The sequence below is a fragment of the Pyricularia pennisetigena genome, chromosome 3, assembly GCF_004337985.1.
Source record: "Pyricularia pennisetigena strain Br36 chromosome 3, whole genome shotgun sequence".
NCBI classification, from domain to species: domain Eukaryota; kingdom Fungi; phylum Ascomycota; class Sordariomycetes; order Magnaporthales; family Pyriculariaceae; genus Pyricularia; species Pyricularia pennisetigena.
Genome location: NC_043742.1, coordinates 2,043,398 through 2,068,022, shown reverse-complemented (window position 1 = coordinate 2,068,022; position 24,625 = coordinate 2,043,398). Strand labels below are relative to the sequence as shown.

At 37.2% G+C, this 24,625-nt stretch overlaps 2 protein-coding genes across 2 annotated transcripts; both read right to left on the bottom strand.

The window, feature by feature from the left end:
• Window positions 1–511: 511 nt before the first annotated feature.
• PpBr36_02472 (uncharacterized protein) lies at window positions 512–1,830 on the bottom strand (the record flags this gene model as incomplete). The annotated part of the gene is made up of 3 exons (XM_029889653.1): window positions 512–648; window positions 763–1,171; window positions 1,261–1,830. 3 exons carry the CDS (start codon window positions 1,828–1,830, stop codon window positions 512–514), a joined length of 1,116 nt encoding a protein of 371 aa, XP_029754235.1.
• A 628-nt stretch (window positions 1,831–2,458) lies between these two features.
• Window positions 2,459–4,495, bottom strand: PpBr36_02471 (uncharacterized protein; the record flags this gene model as incomplete). Its single annotated transcript, XM_029889652.1, has 7 exons — window positions 2,459–2,862; window positions 3,034–3,101; window positions 3,213–3,595; window positions 3,682–3,752; window positions 3,861–3,900; window positions 3,976–4,299; window positions 4,379–4,495. 7 exons carry the CDS (start codon window positions 4,493–4,495, stop codon window positions 2,459–2,461), a joined length of 1,407 nt encoding a protein of 468 aa, XP_029754232.1.
• Window positions 4,496–24,625: the final 20,130 nt, after the last annotated feature.

Here is a 24,625-nt window from a genome sequence, read left to right as displayed (position 1 = left end):
GTTTCTTTCTGTTCAATTTCTAGAAAGTTTTGTCTGGGATCTGAGTTTGTCTCCTTGTTCCACAAAAAAATTGCTTCTCTTTTCTTTCGGATTCGGTTTCTTGGATTTGTATCGCCTGGCTGTTATATAAGACATATTATATACATAAACCGGTACACATGAACAAAGAGTAAACTTTCGAGCCAAGGTCAGGTTAATGCAGTTCGTCGATAAATCCCAAATGTTTAGTTTCCGATGAAAAGAAGTCTCGGGTTGCCGTAAATAATTAGTAAGTAGTAGACTGAAGTGTAAATGTACAAAGTCCTGGCAATGTGTGGAGCATTTGCCTCTCCATTTCACCCGAAATCACATAAATGCCCGTTTTTCTTCTGGCCGCCCAGCCACTGAAGCGAAATTTTCAATCATTTCGCTGGCTTCGTCATGGGGATACAATCGGTGATTTAGTGCAGCCGCCCCCCCCCCCCAAGGGAGAGCCAACCGAAGTGAACCGCACACCAGACGCGTCATCCTTTCAAATCTTGCCAATACCAGCACCGCTCTTCACCACCTTCTCGACCAGCTCCAGGGGCGTCAGCTTGTACTCGTAGGGCGCCTTGGTAAAGTTGCCGACCTGGGTGATGTTGATGGTTGCCTTGCCCCAGTCGTTGGCTTTATTTAAAGGCCCGAGAATGCATTAGCTATGGTTCTTTTGCAAGAAATAGAAGGGCAGAGATACACACACACACACTCAAAAAAAAAAAAAAAAAAAAAAAAAAAACTCACCCGCTCCCAGGTTCGCAAACCCATCGAGCTCCTCATCGCCGCACTCGCACGTGTTGGGGCTGTCCATGGGCACGACGAGCCCGTAGGTGCTCAGCGCCTCGCCGGTCAGGTCGCCCCTGAAGACGTTGCCCTCGACCAGGACCTGGTTGTCGCTGCGCGAGTGGATGGCCTGGTGGCGAAAGTCCTCGTACAGGTTGTTGTAGACGTGCTGGTGGCCGAAGCGGCCGGCCGGCCCGCGCGTGCCCGCGTTGCGCCAGCGGTTGTGGTGGTACGTGACGTGCAGGCGGCCCGAGTCGAGGTCGCGAAAGGTGGCGTCGTTGCCGACCAGCGACGACTTCCAGTGGTCGTGCAGGTAGTTCCACGACACGGTGATCCAGTCCGAGGCGCGGATTATGTCGATCTGGCCGTCCTGTTGTGGGGGCGGCGGGGGAGGGTTGGATTAGTAGCCTGCTCGCCTGGAGATCATTTGTGACCTTTTTTTTTTTTTCTTTTTCGGACGTCTTCTCCAAATCTCTCTTCACAACCGAAATAACACAAAAAAGAAGGAGGACTTGCATATTTATCCGGCCCGCCATCCAGGTCACTCTCAAACTCGTTGTGGTCGACCCAGATCCTGGTCGAATTCCGGATGGTGATGGCGTCGTTGCCGAGCAAAAACGACACCTTGAGGTTCTGCAGCACAACGTTGTCGCCATTGTAGACGTCGAGCCCGGCGCCCGTGATGTGGGCCGACGCGTCCGCGTGGCCCACGACCGACTTGTTGGATCCGACCTTGAGCCGCGACGGCAGCTCGATCTGGCCCCGCACCACCACGACGCGCGCCTCCGTCCCCGCCACCGCCGACTGCAGCGCCGCCGCCGTCGTCACAGTCACCGTCGGGCCCGCCGCGCCCCCCGTCGTCGGCCCCAGCGGGTTCGTGTGCGCGAAGCCCTCCAGGCCCCAGGTCGCGTAGCATGAGGCTGGGTTCGGGGGCGCCGCGGCGGCGGCGGCGGCGGCAGCTAGAGAAAAACGGTTGAGCGTCGTGCTGGCCCAGACGCCGAGGGTGAGGGTGCCGTGGGTGAGCTTCATGATCGGAAAGGAACTGGGGATGAGGGAAAAGTGGTTGCTGGGAGGATTTGCGCAGAGCTGGAAAAAAAAAAAAAGAGTTTCTCATGTGAACCACTTCCGCTTCCAACACAGAGCAGACGAAAAAAGCAGAGACAAAGACATATCTATAGAGCTGCTGCCTCGGAGATTGTTCCGAGGGAACATGGTGTGCTAAAAGAGGAATCCGGAGAGAGAGAGAGAGGAGAGAGTCTTCAGCCAGACATGGCAAATAGCTAAGCGATGGGGATCTTCTTTTGCCTAACAGGGATTCTCCAACATGAATTATTCAGCCCCCCCTTGGCTCAATGTGGCATTCCCCCCTTTACCCCAGAGTTGCCGCTGCAGCTTCGACTGGTGGAAGTTTTTTTTTGGTGATTTATTCCGGTGGAAGCCCCCCCCNNGACAGACGACGATCTTCGTATATCGGTCTTGGTGGTTGGGTGGGTTGAATGCAGATCATGCCCCAAAGGTACTCTGCCATGTTAGTGGTACAACTGCAGCTCTGGCGCCCCTCACCAGCGTAGCCGGTGCCAACGGGATACGATGCAGTGCTGGCGGGGGATCGAGGTGTCGTGTTCTAAGTTTGCAACATTCCATTAAACATTTAAGATTACTCTGAGAGCCCTCGCTCATGTGGCAAAACCATGGTGGGCGCCTCCTTCTCCCCCAAAACTTGCAGTCCAAGATCCCTCATTTCCCCAAGCTCCACATCGCGCTGCCTGTCCTGCTCTCTCTCCTCAAGCAGCTCTTTATCCCATACGTTCAGTGCCTGCAGTAGACTTCTGCCTCTGCAGTGCTGCAAGTATGTGTTTGATCTCGTGTTGCACGTGCTCAGCGTCCCCGCCTTGCTTGGTGCCGTGGATGGTGCAGCCGAGTGGCGCCGTCCCCCCATCGACTGCGGCAGCTTGGGAATTATGAGCTGGGTGAAGAGGATGCGCATGGCCGGCATGCAGGCCACCATGATCCCGACGCTGTTCTCGACGTTGGACCATAACGCGGTCCAGAAGCCTCGGGCTGTGTGGGCGGAAAAAAAGGCGAAAGCCGTCAGAATAAAAAAATTAGACATGCTCAAACGCTAAAGCTCGCGATGCTTTTTCTGACTTGTTTTTGGTGACTTGTATAAAGAGGACGGGTGTGATGATGATGTAGCTGTCGCAATCTGTGAGGGTGTCGAGGGGCACGTACTGCTGGTATGCTGGGATCGGATCCCTTCCACGAGTGCGTTGAACCGTAGCGCGCACACAATCGTCAAGCTATACGGCGCAAGCTCGTAGTTTTAGTTTTTAGTATCAGTTCAGTTTTACCGTCACATCACAACGTCGTGTACGACCAGCGAGTTCAAAATTTCAAACAACTCCACTCACAATATACCCACGCCAAACATGAGCACGGCGCCCACCTTCTTCTTCCTCTCGAGATGCAAAGCGGCGACTTGTTTGATGGGGAGAGTCAGTATCCAAAAATCGAGGCTCAGATGAATTCCGGCATGCGTCAGGATCAGGGCCTTCTGGTCGACGCAAGACCCTGCATGCTCGCCGTCCCACCCCAGCCAGTAAAAGCTGACCGGCTGGCATTGTCCGAACCAAGCACCCAACAATGCGAGCGTGAAGACGAGGTTAAAAATCTGTGTCCCCCACAGGACGCGGCGGAAGTTTTTGTTTGGGAAGATGCGGAGCAGACCGAACAGGATGGATGCTTTGATCAGAGCCATGTTGATGAAGTAGCGGACACCATAGATGAAGGAGATCTGGGAGGATGACGTAGTTTTGTTTTTACAGTGTCAAGATTTAATCATGCTGCAAAAGAATGCGAACTATACATGAGGCCACTTACAAAGAGGAACCTGTTGATTTGCGCAGGGGAGAGGGCCCATATCTCAGTCCCGGTCATCCCCCAAAGCATTCCTGAATAGATGCGGTCAGTATTTTTTTTTCCCCTACTTTTCATCCTGAGGTTCTGAACTGGTACCAGATTCATCTAGTCAAGCCACAAAGCTGCGTGAAATTACGTACCGGCGAGACTGGTTGCCATGTGGATAATCTCCATCAGCAGCTAGTTAGCCTGGCAGATCCTCGCAAAGAAACCAACAATTGCAAGCCAGATGCAGCACGTTGGTGTGGACCTTACGAATGCGATTACAATGGTGGTATCATCCCACCACCATGTAGAGATGCCTGCAATCTTGGTAGCCATCCGGGCAGAGATGAATATGGTGGTCAGGGTGGTGAACACGGCGTACAATTCGATGGATATATCGACTGTCGAGACTGGTTCGACCCCGCATGCCGCTGCAGTCAGGTTGATGGTTGCGAAATTGTCTCGCACGGAGCATTTCAGTCTGAGGCAGTCGTACACGGCTCTCCTCAGATCGTGGTTATTGCAAATACAGTGTTTGTCCAAGGAGGTGCTGGGACATGATGAGGCGGGGAGTTCGTCGACTAGACAATGGAGCTGAACGTCATGTCATGTGTTTTAAATGCTGCTGTCAGCGCAAGTAAGTAAAGCAAATAACATGTGGGAGTTGACGTACCGCACACGTTGGTATGTTGGTCACGCTGGTGATGTTTCCCACCGTCGTCGCCGCGGCCCCCAACTTCGCTGCAGCCAACAACCCCAGAAGTTGAATCTGCAATCTCCTGCGCAGCATTTCACTGACGGAGAGAGGCGCACTCTGAATGATGTTTGATGCGACCCCATGCGAGAAGAGAATTCTTGGAAAGACTGTGTGCGTATTAATGAGGATCGTTATCTTGACAGTGGGGGAAGAAGCATCCAGAAAAAAAAAGAAAAAAAAAGAAAAAGACGTCGACAACCAGCATGCAGGCCAGTGAAGATCAACAGCAAAACAAAAACCCACGAAAACGGCTAAGCTAGCTCCCCCGGAGAATGGGAGTCTCTTTTCTTCATTGAATATTGTCGTCATATCGTCAAACAATGGTCCCCGCTGCTCCTTGACAGGTCCCGACCTGCGTTAGTCGCCATGCGGCGTGGGGTGAGGCGCTTTGAATTCGGCGCCGGCTCGGGCTGGTGTGAAGTTTATGCAGCATTTTCACCAACCACAAGCCGCAATTGATGTCTGAAAGCCCCCGTTCCACAAAGGATAAACAAGCCGCCACGTTTTGTGTCAAGGATAAAGCCATGCAGATGGCGCACGTGCTGTAGCCTACCTTGGCTGGCTGAAGACATTTGCTATGGGCCCATTGTCCAGGGTCCAGAAGAGGGTCTTGATGTTGGTCTGGGCGTTTCCTTTTTGACTTTGCGCCATGGACGATGTTGGTTGTCTCGGAGTTATAACACAAGCGTCTTTTGACCTTGGCACTTGGTGACTACGGCTGACCATGGAAACAGCCCCTGGTGCTGATCAATTCAAACCGTTTTCAGCACTGGGGGCTACCGCCTAACTAGCAACTGCAGATCTACAACCCAACACAAGTTTAACTGAGTGACTGTCACTTCTCAGAGAGACCCCTGAGCTATCTGAAGCTGAGTCCTGGAGACGACACTGCTGGCGCTACAGTGCCGAGATTTCGTCAAGCGGCCACTACGTTGTGCTCGTCAAAGCCTCCGCCACACCCCCAACTCTGCTTCCACAATGCGAGGTTTCCTAGTTGTTGCGGACGTCGAAGGTCTTTAGAGAGAAAATTACAATCTGGCTTCAACTGTTCGGCTATCCTTGCCAAGGCATTCCAAAACCCCCCCACGGGGGCCCGTGGCAGCCCAAATCGGTGGGGCGGCCAACCCGTGGGTGGGTTGAATTTTTTGTGGGGGGGCCCGGCCCGGCCCAAAACCGTACACGGGTTTTTTTGGCAACCCGCGGGCCCCGTGGGAGAACCGGTAAAATTACAGATTTCCCATATTTATATTTATGATTTTTTTTCAAATTATAGGAAAAATTACAATTACAAATGAAATATAATGTAAAACCACGATAATAAATTAAATATAATATAAAATTACGATAGTGTTAATAGGCTTTCCATAATGTCGATCGATTAACAGAACGTTGTTATACAAGTATAAAGATATATATTAATTGTCTGTTCTATAAAGCTGTCTAAAGGTGAGTTTTTGAACGTCCTTCCGTCTTATATTTCGCAATTGGGCGTATAAATCACGTGCAATTGGCCCGTGCGGCATTATACGTAGTTTATCGCTCTATCGTCAATTCAACCGCGATTACCTCTATTCCAACACCGGCAATTCTTTTTTTTCTGCACGCGCTTAATAACCTCCATTCCAATCGCAATAACAATTTGTTAATCGAAAACAATAAAAACAGCTATATCGTTTGCGATATATTTTATAAAAGTGGTTTTAATGCCTATTCGTTGCGTTTTTACTTTCCGCAACCCGTTATATATTCCTATTATGGTAATTATTAATTACGTGGCCTTTTTTAACGATAATAATTCTAAATAGTTTCGTTTAACGTTCCTATTATTTATTTACTTTATCATTTAATTGCAACGACGGCGTTATTAATTAATCGCAAATTAATTGGCGATTTCTTTTGTTTATAAAAAAGCTTTTTCCTACCAAGACATTTAATACGTGGTTATAATAATCTTTTAAAACTTTTTTTCGACATTTTCTTGAATCACCTTTTGGTAATTGTTTTCGTTAACCGTTTTACTGTTTATTTGTTATTTTATTTACCTTTTTGATTGATTAATTTAGTTTTAATTTAATTGTCGCCAATATATTTTTTTCTAACCACTTTTTCGACGAAAATAAGTTTTTATTTTTGATTTTATCGTTATCATTAAAACCGTTAATCGTTATTTTTCAATTTTGCGCCCTATCCTTTATTTGGCCTGCTTTAACTTTTATTTCGCTGGTAAGCAAATTTAATTAAAATTGTGAACAATGTGCGTTAGCTATAGAGCCTGTATTGTCTCCAAACATTGCAATAGGGCCTTTTATAGGTAGTCCAACCTGTATAAATAGACTTTTAAGCCACTTTGCTTCACGCAGGGCTTCCGCTAAGGCATCGGTTTCGGCTTCTGGAATGTTTAAAGCTATGGTACTAGCCTTTTTGGACTTCCACGTTATAGGGCCCCCAGATAGGGTATACAAATATCCGTAAATGGATTTTGAATTTTCCCTAGCCCCGCCAAAATCGCTATCATTAAAACCCAGTAATTTAAGGCCTTTAAAACCCCCTATTAAAAATTGGGTGGTAATTCGGCTTTAAATACTTTATTTCCGTAACAAATATATAAGGATTTAATACCCGCTAAATAACGTAATAGGTTTTTAGATGCCGTTAAGTGGATTGTAGTAGCTTTTGTTAAAAAACGTGAAAGCCACTGAACCGCAAAACCGATATCCGGGTGCGTTAATAGCAGCCTAATACAGAAGGGTCTATTCCCGAAAAAGAGGGGGTTTCCCACACAAGAAATCCGTTGTTAAAACCTCCTTTATTATCGGATTTAGAGCAGGCCCCTCTAAATTACCTCCCTTTAGGGTTAAAACAAACTACGGACGGTTGGTTAACCCCTAAAGGAAACGGAATTATAGGCGATTATAACGGGATCCAGGCCGAAACAACCCTATTATGGCACAGGCGTTTAGGGTATATAGGGTTATTATTGCTAAAAAAAACCGCTAAAATTATAAAAGGTTTACCTAATTTCGACAAAGTTAGGGCAATTACCTATATTACTTGCGTTAAAACTGTTTCTATTAGGTGTGCAAATAAAGTTACACTCCCTACACCTGCCAAAATTTTCGATTCTATAAAAGGTGATATAATAACCTGTTAATTATATGCGTTATTTTGCATATAATGGGTCCACTTTTATTTTTATATAAGCCACAGTGGATAGTGCCGATGTGGGGCTGTTGGGGCTATCGGATTTTCTGTTATATTTTGTGTGTTGTAAGAGTTGCGATTCAAAATGTTAGCGAGTGGGGTTTCACCCCGTGCCGGGTTCAATACCCACCCTGCACCTACGAGTCAGCTACCCTGTACCGGGTTAAAATTTTTCACTAAATTAGCAAATGAGTGCGAACCCAGAAATGGTTTATATGGAAATAAGGGTGTTTTTTTAATAACGCATACATAATAATTTTTCGGAAAATCGTGTGCGGCACTGGAACCCTTTGCGGGTGTTACGACCAGACAAGATGGGTCGGTACCAATGAGGCCAGGCGGGGTTACACCCCTCCTAACGACACTCGACCAGAGAAAACACCGACCGACAGGAAACAAAATTACAAAAAAGATCACGTAACCCCACGTAACCGCCAAGGAAACGATATAATTAATATATTATACATTAATTATAGCAAAACAAATAATATACGGGTTATAGGACAGATTACACATATTATACCCAGGATAACGGATTATTTAAAGACACGTTTATTATTATATAAACAGAATTTAATTTAAAATTGTTTAATAGCAATTAATTTACTATTTACTTAGGAATTAATTATAATTTCACCCCAATTATTAAAAAACCCCAATTACCCAATCCAAACGTTTAATTGTTTTAACCCATTATATTTTACTTTAAAACCAGGTTACCCGATATTTTAATCGTAATATTTTAATTACTCCTATTTAATATTTTGTTTTAAAATATACCGAATAATATCGCCGAAATAATATTTTCCAATAAAACCACCCTTTAAACCCTTTTTACTATTAACGCTCCGGCCAACGTTAACGTTTTGCGTCAAATAATCGCGACGTTTTAAGCAAAATATCGACAATTCCAGGAACGAATAACCGAATAAATTAATTAAACCAATAAAAATTATATTAAATATTTTTTATTATTATTTTATAATAATACCCCGGGTATTTTGCAGGGATTTTTTACAAAAACCCGGGCTTATTTTCACTTTAACGAGGATAATTTCGATAATAACGCAAAAAAGGTTATTTACGCAATTTCGCTATTAAAAAGCGATGCGTTTACCTGGTTCAAACCAATTTTACGAAATTATTTAAACCATAATAAGGAAAAAAACCGTAAAATTAAAATTAACCGCATTTTCGACGATTGCGAGAATTTTGAAAAATGTTTTAAGGGAATATTCGGTAACCCAAACGAGGAACGCACGGTTAAACGTAAATTGGTACGCTTTACCCAAACCAAATCGGCATCCAAATATATTAGTAAATTTCGACAAATTACCGCCAAATTATTATGGGGCCCCGAAACTTTAATAATACGTTTTTATACGGAATTTAAGGAAAAAATTAAAAACGAATTTGTTAAAAAAAAACGACCCGACATTTTAACCGAATACGTAAAATTAGCAATTAAAATCGATAACCGATTTTACGAACGAAAATTGGAACGACGCGAAAAACGCAGCGTATGGGGACCAGTTTTGCGATAAATTAATACGGGACGCAAATATTAATACCCTAAACCGCTTCGCCAATATAATATTTCCTACGGAATATATAACGGATTTATAGATTTTAACGCGATATAGTATAAACAATTTCGCAAAAATCCCAAAAATGGTAAATATTTTAAATATAATAAATTAGGATATATAACCAAATTTTATCTCCGAAATATTTCGCATTGCCATTTCGATTCCAGGAAACCACGAAAATTAAATACCATTACCCACCAATAAATATAACCGGATTAATATAATTTAATAAACTGGACCGTATATTACGACGACAATTATATAACCCATAATAGCGCAAAAATGGACGTAGGATAATATTTATAAAAACCCAAAAATATCTGGATTTTAACAGTAGGAAACCGCGTATTTATTAAAACTAAACCACCAGCATAATTACGCAAATAAAACGCCAAATTACCCGAATTTACGGAATTAAATACTCTAAAAAAATTAAAACCAAAATTATTGGGATAAACCCACCGTATCCGGATAATCTAACAAGCCCCAACGGACGAATTTAATAACGAATTAAAAAACGAATTTAGCGAAAAAAAACTATATTTTTAGGCTTATAAATGTAAAAGGGGAAATAACTTTTATATATATAAAAAGAAATTTATCGATTTATACCGAAACGACCAATTAATGCAATTTCCCGGGATATTATTTCGAATATAAATATAAAATTTTATAAAATTAATTAATCCAATTTTCGGAAATTACCCAAGTTTGGATACCAAATATCCCAAATACATAAAAAATTTTTAAGTAAAATGTTTTCGAAATAATTGTGGATTGCATTTTAGCAGAAAAATAATCCACGATTTTTTTCTACGACGACGCAAAATAACAAATATGCACGAAATATGTACCACTATTAAATTACCCAATTGTAAAATTAAAATAAGATTTAACACCGAACCAGCGGTAATTTTTACCTTTTATAATAACTATTTTATAAAATGTTAAAATAAAAACAATTCCTATGGTACGAATGCACCCGAAATATTTGCAAAATATATATATTAGCCAAAACACAGGTATAATACGAAATAAAATTACGATAACCAGGACCCGCACCCATAATTAAAATTGTGTGGAACCCCAACGTTAAAAATAACGAAACACTTACAAACGCACGAAAAACGCCTGCATTAACAGGGCACCGATTTAATAAAACTAAAATTAAAAACAGCTATACGCCCCGAAATAAAAAAAATAAGGACCGACGACGCGAATCCAATAAATTAAAAAATTAAAATAGTTAAACGGTATAAAGCACCAAACGGTAGTAACAAAAACGGAATAAAAAACCCTAAACGCCACGCAAACCACGAAAACAGTACACGAACATATATTCCTAAATATACGATTTAATAAAAAATTTATATAAACGCTCCTTAACAGCGGAGCATAAAATAATTACATGTTTCCAAAAATTGTGAAAAAACGACGAATATTTTGGTAATAAAAGAAAAACCCATATCGATTGCAAACCGTAAAAGGAAAGGCAATTTTATACGGGAACGGTACCATCGAAACAAAAACCGTATATTTTTAAGTGGAAGCTATGGACGAAAAAAACAAATTATTTTAAATATTACGGAAATAGGGAATAAAAACATAATTTTAGGGATTCCCTGGTTTAAAAGGAGCAACCCCCGGATAAATTGGATTATAGGCCAAATTTAATAGGAAAAACATTTAATTATTAAACGACCCCCAATATAATAAAATTTATATAGGAAACGCAGGGTACGGAAGGATTAAATAGAACAAATGGCGTATTTACAGGGAGGACGACCAACCCCGGAGCTAATATCGGAAAAAAGCGATTATCCACAGGTTAAAACCGATCCAACCATATAATATAAATAACGAAGGAATAGACCAAAAACTGCAAAATCCCAAAAAAATACCAAAATTATATTCGACTATTTAATTAAAAATTCGAGACAGGATTACCCGAGCATAGTCCGTTCGACCACGAAATACCATTAAAAGAAGGAACCCAACCAAAGTTCCACAAAATATACGGTCTAAATCCGACACAGATGGAGGCTTTAGACGAGTACCTCGCAGAAAACCTCAAGAAAGGCTACATCAGACCATCATAATGGACTTCATCGTTAAGCTACCACCTTCCGAAGAACCACTCACTAAAACTAAATACGACAGCATATTAGTCATAATGGACAAACTTATTAAATACGCCTATTTCCTACCTTATAAAAAAAGTAGCAACGCCGAAAAAATCGCCTATATATTCCTACGAATAATTGTTAACAACCACGGACTTCCAAAAAACATTATTACGGATAAAAATAAATCTTTTACATTAAAATTTTGGAAATTTTTAATAAAACAGCTAGGAACCGACCATAAGCTATTTATAGCATTCCACCCACGAACAAACGGACAAATAAAACGAGTAAACCAAATATTAAAACAATACCTAAAATGTTATATAAATTATAAACAGGATAACTGGGTACGGTTATTACCCACAGCACAATTCGCATATAATAGTTTAAAAAATAAAAATACCAAAATAACCCCGTTTTATACCAATTACGGATTTAACCCTACGGTATATGGAAAACCAAAAATCACGATTACGGCCCTACGAACCGATAAACAAGCAAACGAATTACGAAAACTCCACCAAAAACTTTAACAGAAATTGGAATTCGTACGAAAAAAAATAACCAAATACGCCAACCAATATCGGATAAAAAAACTATTTTTCCAAAGGAAATAGCGTTTATTTTATTCGACGTAATATTAAAACATAACGACCAAATAGCAAATTTAATTTTAGTAAATTTAAACCTTTTAAAATCGATAAAAAAATTAGCGAAACCAATTATAAATTATTATTACCAGGAACTATAAAAATCCACCCAACGTTCCACGTATTATTATTGGAAATAGCACCACCCGGTACCAATACACAAAAGATTTTCGAAATCGCCTTAAAAAAAACGTACGACGTCGAACGAATACTGGACCATAAACGTAACCACGGTAAAATAAAATATTTTATTGATTAGGAAAATTATAAATACGAAAAAAATATTGAAAAACCCTTTAACCATTTCCAAAATTACCAGGAATTATTCCGCCAGTATTATTAAAAATTGGATTGACGAGCAAATGAATTAAAAAAACGACCTAAAAAAATACCATTTACTATTCCCAAAAACTAAAAATCGACCAAAATTTGAAATTATACCACCAAACGAATTTACAAAAAAACGATTAACACATATTATAAATTAAAATATACGAATAAAGCAATTTACCGACCGAATATTGCGTAAAAACATTTACCTTATCCAACAAAAAAGGATTTAAAGGATTTATTGGGAAAAACAAATCCCAGGCAAAATTGGAATCCGGAAAAAAACGATTTTAAAAATATTTTAGGAAAAATTTCGGCCGATCGCCGCCGTTCCTCCTATTTTGCTTTTTTACGCTCGATTCGATCCAATTCCTCCAAATTATCGATATTACGACAAACCGCCCTTATTATTTTTTTAAACCATATTTTTTTTTATTTACGCAATCGAAAAACTTTTTCCTCCGCCGTTTCCAATTTAAATTCAAATTTTAAATATTGGGCCGCGATTTTATATAATTGTTTTCGGGAAATATTTATAATATCGTATCGCGAGCGACCCAGGCGAATATATTCGATATAACGAAAAAAAGTCCCGAAACGATATAACGTATTTCGCGATCCCCTGCGATTCGCAAATAAAATAAAAAAATATTTCGACCGCCGAAAAAAAAGCATAAAAAGCAAATCGTTACGACGAACGGTGGACGTAGGACCACGAATTTTAATTACGCGATTGGATATGGCGTAAAAAGGTTAATAAAAAAATATAGAAATAAAAACAAAAATTAAAGGAATATAAACTATTTAAAAGTTAAAGGGATTTAGCTAAAGAAAAAAAACCAAATATTACGACCAAATAAAATGGGTCGGTATTAATAAAACCAGGCGGGGTTACACCTTTCCTAACGATATTCGACCAAAAAAAACACCGACCGATAGGAAATAAAATTATATAAAAAATTACGTAACCCCACGTAACCGCCAAAAAAACGATATAATTAATATATTATATATTAATTATAGCAGAACAAATAATATGCGAGTTATAGGATATATTATATATATTATACCCAGGACAACGGATTATTTGAAAACACGTTTATTATAATATAAATAGAATTTAGTTTAAAATTATTTAGCAGTAATTAATTTATTACCTATTTAGTAATCGATTATAATTTCACCCCAGTTATTGAGGAACCCCAATTACCCAGTCCAAACGCTCAATTGCTTTAACCCACTGTATTTTACCTTAAGAACAGGTTACCCGATACCTTAATCGTAACAGCGGGGTGCGGACCTAGTCTCAGGGCTCATCCCTGAAGCCCAAAGCTCCACAATTGATCCACTCCGTTCGCTTCGCTCCACTTCGTGGCTCAATTGCGGTTTTGCAATATACCTGTGGGTCCATCCAAAAAACGCTTTAGTTCAAGTTTGAGGACAATTTGTCGATTTTCGCCGTTTATGGGGGTATTTTTGGCCTTTTTTTAACCGAAACTCCTTTATTATTCCACAACCACGCATAATATTGAAAAAAATAAATTATCGTTGAAAATAACGTTTAATACCGCTATTAGCAGCAATTCGATTTATTTTATTATTTGCTATAATGGCCGAATTCGATACCACCTGCCCTTAATCCGTTCATGGCGGTACTGTTTTTTCGATTTTTTTTTCGATTTTCGATTTTTTTTGATATTATTTTTAATTTTTGACCAAATTTTACAATTTTTGCACGTGGAGGGTCGTATATGCTTATATATCTTTACACCAAACTTTGGTGCATATATTAGATTATATAAGCAGTTAAATAGGCGGATAGGCAAAGTATATATTTTTCTGTATATAATTTACAATCGAAACTCGTTTATATTTTGACCAATTTTAACGATAATAAAACCAAAACTTCAGAAGTCCGATTACGTATATAAACAAACGTCCAGATTCAGTCCTGTCCATAATATCGGTTTTGAAAATTGTTCAATAAAAGGAAATGCTAAATGTGTATTTTATAAATTTTTTTGCTTTATTTAATTAATTTTATATTATTTTTGTTTTGCAGCCAAATCCTGTGGTTTTTGCACGTGGGGGGTGGCATATATATATGTAATATAACACTACACTTTTGTACGTTTATCTCATTATTTAAGCCGTTAAAGATGCGGATAGGTAAAGTGTATCCAATTTTATATATATTTTGCAATCCAAATATTTTTATATTTTTACCAATTTTAACATTAATAAAACCAAAGTTTGTAAAAGTGGATTGTGTATATAAATAAACGTCAACGTGAAGCCCAATTTACAATACCGGCCCTTTTGATCTTTTTATAATAAAAAATGCTAGATTTGTGTTATTTTTATATTTTTTGCTTTATTTAATTGAATAAGATTTATAAAAGATAAACTGATTTAAAATTTATTAACAAACTTATACAGGAATGTATCAATTAAAAAGATTTTCATTCTACCAATATTTGCGTAAATTATTTAATTTTTTAACAAATTGTTAATTTATATAAAAATATTAATAAAACTTTTATTTGAATCGATAATTCCATGCATTTTGCAGTGTTAGGTTTACCAAGCTTTAAAAGGTGTAATTTCAATTAAAGTTACTATTATATACTATTATTTAAAATAAAAATTAAATATAATGAAAAATTACAGATTTGATTTAATATTTTAATATCTTTCCATATACAGTAGCTATTAAAACGCGGCCGGCATTCAAATGATTAACAAACTCAAATTAATTCAACGCAAATTACTATATACTTTTATAATTTTTATTTGTTTTTTTATTCAAATATTTAATTATATATTATAATTACACCATTTTCTTTTGCTATTATAATGCGAATATATTATATATACCCGCTATAAACGGTAAAATACTACAAATTATCCTTATATTAAAAAAATAATTATCAACGATATCGCAATATTAAATATATTATTAATAATACCGTTATAAACGGCGAAATGCGACAAGATGTCCTCAAACTAGAACGAGCGCGATCTTTTCGGCCAATGTAATTGGTCGAAAAGCCATGTGGCTGTAAGGTACATGGAGCGCTCGGTCCCCACTGCGGAGCAGGGGGGTTTAGTCTGAGCACTGAGACTAGTGCGGACCGCCATTTCGATGTCGGAAAGTATATAAGGGAAATAAAGCAAAATCTCCCCCACCAGTAAATTAAATTTATTAATCCCAAAATTAATAAACCATTTTAATGAACAATTTAATGTATTTAAGCCCTGTAATTACAGGTTTTTACAATATAATTGATACCACGCCGCACTTAGGCTAATACCTAAACCCCTGTTAGTAACCCATTTTGTTAACAGGTTATAAGCCCGGAAAGGTTTTAGTTTGTGCATTAAAATGCATTTTGTATCGTTGGAAAGCCTAAAATTTAGGTTTTATTTTGGTTATTGTCGCATTTTTACAGCACGTATATTGACGAAAATATTGCTGTTTTTATGCGAATTGTTGGTTTTAAGCGCTAATTTAGCATTTAACCCCCTGTATTTACAATGGGGATCGTTAAAAATTAGCGTTCGATTTAAGCCCTTTTAGGTACTGCAGCGATCGCTTGCATTGCAAATCCAAAATTTTTGGTGTAGTTTTTATGGATCGTGCACGCTATTGCAATTGGTTCAAAATTTTAATAGGGTTTAGGCTAAGGAATTAGGGCCAAAAACCCCTGTATTCGCTCGCAATAGCCCACAAAATTTTGATGCGTTTAATAGGGTTTACAATAACCCATAAACCCATTAGCGGAGTTACGTTAATTGGTTCGTTACCCTGCACGATACCCTGCAATTTACCCTGCACCCATTTAACGAATTAAATTCGTTACGCGCACCTGGATTGGTACAAATACCAGGGCACCCATTAATTGCGGATTTCAGGGATTTTAACCCTGTATTTTAGTAGATTCAAACAATTAAAAATAGCAATAAACCCTTTAATTAGCAATTATAGGCCTTTAACCGTTAAAAGGCAGACGGTATAATAAATCCTAAATTAAATAGGGTATTTACCCTTAAACGATTAAATTAATTAATTATAATTGTAAATTAGCGAATTGTAATTATAGTTCAGGCTACTTTATAATGGAAAACAGCCCTATATCGGGCCTTCTAGGCCCAATTGCAATAAATAAAAGGCCTAAACTCAGCCCAAACGAAGTTTTAACCGTTAAATTACAGGTTTAAAACCTGCAATTAAAAACGTTAATTATGCAAATGGATTAATTTTGAAGGATAATTTAACAATTTACTGCCCTGTTAACCCTGAAAAGCGGTAATTCCACTAATTTAAAGGGTAATTTGGATATTAAGCCAATTACCGCTGCCGCACCCCCTAATCCACCTGGGAGCCTAATTTTGGGTAACGGGATAAATAAAAAACTATTAAAACTGGTATATTCCTTCCCCGAAAATTATAAATTAATAAGGGTTAGCAATTACGATTTGTGGAAATAGGCGTTAATGCTACAATTCAGAGTTATAAAAGCAGCGGAGTTTATTTCCAACCCTGAAATTGGTTATACTTTACCGGAATACGAATAATTAATCCTATTATTATTTATTAAAAACAGTTTAATTAAGGAATTTTTAAAATTTATCATATGGTATTCCAGCCCCGTAACGGTTTATAAAACCCTGGAAAATAATTATTCCGTTGCACCCGAAATTAGTCGAAATTAACTATGTCGGGAATTCCACGCTTTAAATTTTTCGAAATTTAAAGGATTAATACCTGAATTTAACAATTTTTTTAACTTACTGGTGGTTAAATTAACGAATACCAACGTGCAAATTAACCACGTAAACGTACGAAATCAATATTTACGGGCCCTGGAAGGGATATTCCTTATTTAAACCGAACGCCAACGTAATACCCAACGGGCCTTGCAGGCAATAGGCTAAAATTCGGAAAAGTTAAATTTGCAATACCTTATGGCGGATTTTATATCTGAAAATTCGATTTTAGGCTTTATAACGGCTAAAACTGCTCATTATAGGTTTGAAGGCAAAGAAACGGGTAAAAAGAACGCTAAAAGGGCGCTAAAAAGGAAAATAATGGGCAGGAAACCATTTTTAAATTACGAAAAAAGGGTAATAAAAACTTTAATTCCGATTCTATTTTTGTAAAAAATATTGAATATTCCAATTCCAGCGAATTAACCGCTGGAACGTCTTTAATTTTTAAGGATATCGAATTATCCACGGGTTCAATTTTAGGTGGCTTTAACGAATGCGCAACGTATAACGCCCTGGAATAGGAGGTTAATTCCGCTATTAGCAGAATTATAGAATTACGTTCGGATTCGGATTCGGAAACCGATACCAATAAAATGCTAAAACCACAGGTTTTAACAGCTAATTTTAGGGTTAAACCGAAATTTGGACGCGGCGTAAATGGAACTTTTGAACTTTGGAAACTAAACTACCTTATCCTGTACGACATAGGTAATACGCACTATACTTTTGCAAATAAGCAATTTTTTACCGATTATACCCCCGTTTTTACAGTCAAAATCGGTACGGGAAATGGCCTTATTAAGCCTATAAGTACCGGAATTATAAAAATGCAGGTCCGTTACGGTTAAAAAGCTGACGAATTTAGAAAGGTTACCTTAAATAACGTTTTATATATCCCGTCGTTTGGAATAAATATCCTTAATGGCCTTATATATTATAATATAAAGGGCGTGATATTAAAAAGTATTTTGTACGATAAGGATTGCAAAGCGTGGGGACGCTTAAATACCGTTAAATATTCGTTTTGTTTTAAGGTTAAAGGGTGCGATATCCTTATTCGAAATAACGTTATTTCGAATTACGCCTGGATAATAGGTAAATGTATTTGTAAGGAGGTTACGAGATAAAATAAGCTTAATTTTAAACGCGGGGAAAAGTGGATCACGTATAAGGCTGATGGAACGTTAAAATGGCAGATAACCGTCTGCTAGCGGGTAATAGAGATAATATATTGTTGTTGCACAATCGATTCGTTGAATCGTTGAATCGATGAAGGTTATGAAGGTGATGAATCTAAGGCTAAGTTGTGAATTACGTGTTCGAATCCGTAGGTGCAGATCTTCGATCCGGATGTCCGGAATGCGGGGTCACGTCACATGATTTGGCCTTATTCATGTGACTGACCTGCCGACCTATTGAGCCTAACGGCCCATTGAGCCTAACGGCCTATTGTGCTTATGCATGCACAGAAAATCTGCGACCACAACGGGATTCGAACCCACGCACTTCAACGTATATATGATATAGATTATGGTACGTGCATTATACCACTAAGCTAGATTAAATATGACGTATTTGTTTTGTTGTTGAAACTATGAACAAAGACGTAATATATAAAGCTTTGTGTGTATGAACGCGTATACGTTTTATTTGTTATTTATTTATTTGATCGATGCAGGGTGACTAATAAAATTAGCCCGTGCTAGCCGTTATAAGATAATGCAGGGTAGCTTATATAATAAGCCCTGCGCTAGCCATGTTCACAGTATTACCGTTTTTAGCATGGCTTTACAAAGGGCTATAAAAGGTTACGTAACCCCGTTGGAAATCAAATTAAATAATATAAACCCTAAAAGGGATTATAAAATTTATACCGATTCGGAACCGGAAGAAAATACGGTAACGGAAAAGCTGAGCCCCGAATAAAATACGGAAATAACCGTAAATTTACCTGTGACGCAAAAACCTAGCGGTAAAAACCCTGAAAATCCACGTAAAATTGGGCCCCGTAGGCCCGGCATGGCATTAGGTAACCTTTTTATGCAACTTAATATAAAAGGGTCTATTTCCGAAAAAAGGGGGCTTCCTATACAAAAAATCCGTTGTTAAAACCTTTTTTATTATCGGATTTAAAGCAAACCCCTGTAAATTACCTTTTTTTAAAGCTAAAACGAACTACGGACGGCTAATTAACCCTTGAAAGAGACGGAATTACAGGTAATTATAACGAAATCCAGGCCCAATAAACCCTGTTATAACACAGGCGTTTGGGGCATATAAAGTTATTATTGCTAAAAAAAACCGCTAAAATTATAAAATATTTACCTGATTTCGACAAAATTAGGGCAATTACCTGTATTATTTGCGTTAAAACTATTTTATTAGGCATACAAATAAAATCGCATTCCTTATTCCCCGTAATATTTTCGATTTTATAAAAGGTAATATAATGATTTTCAAACCTAATTCTTACAATAAAAGACCCGTATTTTTATTATTAATGGACCGAAAATCACGTTTTCGGTGGTCGATCCCACTAAAAAATAAAACCGGACCTACGGTTTTAATAGTTGTTAAAAACCTCTTTAGGGTTTTAAAAGCTACGTACGGGCGTTACCCCTTAAATTTTTATTTCGATGGGGGGTACGAGGTAAATATAAACCTTTAAAATTGGTTTATAAATAAAAATCTTAATTTCAGCATTTTAAATCCTTATAACCACGGCCAAAACGGATTAACGGAACGGTCCGTTAGGGTTATTTTGGATAAATCTCGGTTTACCATTGTAACGGCGGGTTTACTATTATATTTATAATATTGCTTACTACTTACCGTGGTTAATTTAATTAACCGTACAGCGGTAATTAATAGGGATTGAATACCCTACGAGGAACTTTATTCCGAATTTTAACCTGGATTACCGTATAAACCCAATTTAGGGCATTTTCGGACTATTGGTATTGTATACCAAGTTATTATACCGTCGGAAAAACGCCAAAAATTTGATAAATTGGTTCCCCGTACCGAAACGGTGAAATTTTTAACCCATTTATCAAATTTTACAGCGTTGGTTTACGCACCCGTTAAACGGGCCGTATATAGAGCTTTTACCGTAAAATTATAAAGGGTATAACCGCTAAAAATTTGGTTATTCCAGGGGAAACGTTACAGATTTTAAAGGGGGAAAATACAAATTTGAAGGGGGATTTTAATTCTAAACCTGAAAACGAAATTAACAGCGTTCCAGCGGATAATTATCCCCTAAAAAACCCTGAAAATGTAGGGCATTTATCACCCGTTACAAGGCATTTAAGCCCTGAAAATACAGTGCCCGCCAGGCCTGTATGACCTATTATTCGCCCCCCAAAACCTATAACGGTAGCGGTACCTAATCCAGTACCTAAAATAATGGAAATTCCGGTGTTTTTAGCACTTAAAATACAAAATATGGAGTTAATTTCGCAGTTCGAAAACCCAAATCTAATGGATATAAATTACGTGCATTATCTTTATTTTCAAACCTAGAAAGAAATAAAAAAAAAGCCCATTAAAAACGGTAAACCAAATAGCTACTAATAGGTTTTAAATAACCCCGAGAATATTAAATGGTTAATTGCTTTAACGTTTGAATTCGACCAAATCGTTACTGCAAAGACTTTCCGTTTTATCCCTAAAATTAAAATACATATAAACCGTAAACTCAGTTTTACCCGGCCGGTATTTAAATTAAAAAAGGATAAAAGTAATAAACCTATAAAATATAAAACTAAATTTGTTATGAGGGGTTTTTTACAGGTCGAAACCCTAAGTTATATCGAATTTCTTACTAATACTAATATACCATTTACCCGGCGTATACTATTAATTATAGTTAATAAACAAAATTGCGAAATAAAACAAATTGATTTTATCGGTGCGTTTTTAAATAGTGACTTTACCGACGTAAATATATATTTGCAAATTCCAAACGGTTTTAACGAATGGGCCAAAATTTATAACCCTACCACCGTTAAAATTTTAATGGAAATGGGTTATAATCCGAAAAAATTGCAGGTTGTATAGTTGGAAAGGCGTTATACGGTTTAAAACAGGGTTTAAACAAATGGCAAAACAAACTCAAAACCCTATTTTTGAAAAAAAAGTTTTAAGCCGTTAATCTCTAATCCCGCTGTTTTTATAACGTTAAATCCAAACATTTTATCGTTACTTTTATGAACGATTACCGGCTAATTGGTCCTAAATCGCAATATATTTAGGATTTCAAAACCCGTTTTAATAAAATATTCGCGTTGGAAAACAGGGGTCCTGCAACCTATTTTTTAGGCGTTTGAATTATAAAAAATAAACCTAAACGCCTATTTTAGCTTCATTAAAATTATTATATAAAGGAAATATTAGCAACGTTCGGATTAATTAATTGCAAACTTATATTTATTCCCTTATAACCGGGTATGTTAAAATATAACGGGGGTAAGCCCGTAAATGCGTTAAAAATCAAATTATTATAGCGTATTATCGGTGCTTTTATATATTTAATGCTATTAACGCGCCCGGATATTGGTTTTACGGTTTAATGGTTTTTACGTTTTTTAATAAAAACCACTACAATCCATTTAACGGTAGTTAAAAACCTATTACGTTATTTAGCGGGTATTAAGTCCTTATTTATTTGTTACGGAAATAAAATATTCAAAACCGAATGACCACCCAATTTATTAATAAGGGGTTTTAATAGTTTGAAATTATTGGGTTTTAGTAATAGCGATTTTACCGGGGCTAAGGAAAATTCAAAATCCATTTACGGATATTTGTATACCTTATTTGGGGGCTTTATAACGTGCAAATGCAAAAAAGTCAATATTATAGTTTTAAATATTTCAAAAACCGAAACCGATGCTTTAACGGAAACCCTGCGTAAAATATAATGGTTTAAAAGTTTATTTATAAAATTTGGACTACCTATAAAAGGCCCTATTGCAATATTTGGCAATAATACAGGTTTTATGAGTAACGTATATAACCTTACGCACCACTAACGTATTAAATATACGTTATTAAAATTTTACTACGTAGGGGAATTAATTACAAAAGGATTAATAACCTTAAAAGACCTAAAAACCGAACAAATACCCGCTAATAGCTTAATAAAACCCCTAACGCTTCCAATCTATAAAATTTTTTAAAGTTTACAGGGTTTAAACCCCTAAAAGGTTAGTTTTTACCTGTTGAATTGTAGGGTTTTTAATTGATTCGTTAACTAATTACCCATTATATTTTTTTATTTGCAAATATTGGATTTTTATTAGCCCAATACCGGCCGAATTACCCGAGTTTACTTTGTGCAAGTTGATTAATAAGCAATTTATCCCGACCTTATACCAAAGGTTGAATTAAAATTGAAAAAGCTCGTATTTTGGGCGATTTACGCATTCAAAATACCTTATATAATATATTTAATTTGGATTATTACCAACGAATAACCAAATTAATTACCTGGTTTAATAGTTAATTTCCTGGGTTAATATTATATAAATCGGGGGTTCGAATCCGGGGGTTATTATAGTTTTGGGGGTTTTTTCCAATTCGGGGGTTCGTCCATTTCAGGGGTTATAGGTCGGTATAAAGGGTTTAATTATCCAGGGGGTTTATATCGGGAGTTCGAGTCGGGTTGGGACATAAAGGGAATTTCTTTTTTGGGGGTTTTATTTTTTGCATATTTTTTTCCGATTTTATGTGAATAATAGCAAAAAAGGGGGTGTTAATTATATGCGTTATTTAACATATAATGGGTCCATTTTTATTTGTATATAAACCAAAATAAATAGTGCCGAAATGGGGTTGTTAGGGCTGTCGGATTTTCTATTATATTTTATATATTGCAGGAATTGCGAGTTAAAATTAGCGAATAGGGTTCCACCCTATGCCAGGTTCAATACCCACCCTGTATTTACAAATTAACTACCCTATACCGGGTTAAAATTTTCACCAAATTAGTAAATTAATGCGAACCCAAAAATGGTTTGTATAAAAATAAGGGTATTTTTTTAACAACGTATATAAAATAATTTTTCGGAAAATTTTGTGCGGCACCGGAACCCTTTGCGGGGCGCGGACCCCCATTTCGATGTCGGAAAGTATGTAAGGGAGATAAAGCAAAATTTCCCCGACTAATGAATTAAATCTATTAATCCTAAAATTAGTGAATTTAGTGCATCTAAGCCCTGTAATTACAGGTTTTTACAACGGAACTAGCACCACGCCACACCTAGGCTAGTGCCTAAACCCCTGTTAGCAACCCATATTATTAACAGATATAAGATAGGAAAAGCAGCAGGATAATTAGGCTAACCTTATTAATATTAATACGGATATGGAAAATATTAATTAAATTGTATAAAAAACAAAATAATGGGTTTGAAAAAAGGGATGGTTATTTAAAATAGTTACTATAATTTCCTTTCCATTATATTACGTTGTTTTTAGTTTTATTACCTGCTAATCGATAATTATATTAATGGACATATTTATTTATTAAATATTTATCCCAATTTTAACAAACTCGTTTTCCTTTTACACTATTATTCCTTTTCAATCGCCCCAGTATGAAAATCCTAGTCTCAATGCTCTGACTAGACCCCCCTGCTTCGCAATGGGGACCGAGCGCTCCATATACCTTTCAGCCACATGGTTTTTCGACCAATTGCATTGGCCGAAAAAATCGCGTCCGTTTTAATTTAAGGACAATTTATTAGTTTCAGGGCTCATCCCTGAAGCCCAGAGCTCCACAATTGATCCACTTCGCGCCACTTCGTGGCTTAATTGCGGTTTTGCAATGTACTTGTGGGTCCATTTAAAGAACGCTTTGGTTCAGGTTTAAGGACAATTTGTCGATTTTCGCCGTTTATGGCGGTATTTTTAGCCTTTTTTCGACCGACATTCCTTTATTATTCCATAACCACGCAAAATATTGAAAAAAGAAAATATCGTTAAAAATAGCGTTTAATACCGCTATTAGCAGCAATTCGATTTATTTTTTTTATTTATTATAATGGCCGAATTGGATACCACCTGCCCTTAATCCGTTCATGGCGGTACTGTTTTTTCGATTTTTTTTTCGATTTTCGATTTCTTTTAATATTATTTTTAATTTTTGACCAAATTTTATAATTTTTGCACGTGGAGGGTCATATATATGTACATATCGTTATATTAAATTTTAGTGCATATATTATATTATATAGACAGGTAAATAAACGGGTGGGTAAAATATATATATTTTTTATATATATTTTACAATCGAAACTCGTTTATATTTTTACCAATTTTAACGATAATGAAACCAAAACTTCAGAGACTCGATTACGTATATAAACAAACGTCGAAGTCCAATTCTACTTTTAATATTGGCTTTATAAACTGTTTAATGAAAAAAATGCTAAATGTGTATTCTATGAATCTTTTTGCTTTATTTAATCAATTTTATATTATTTTTAT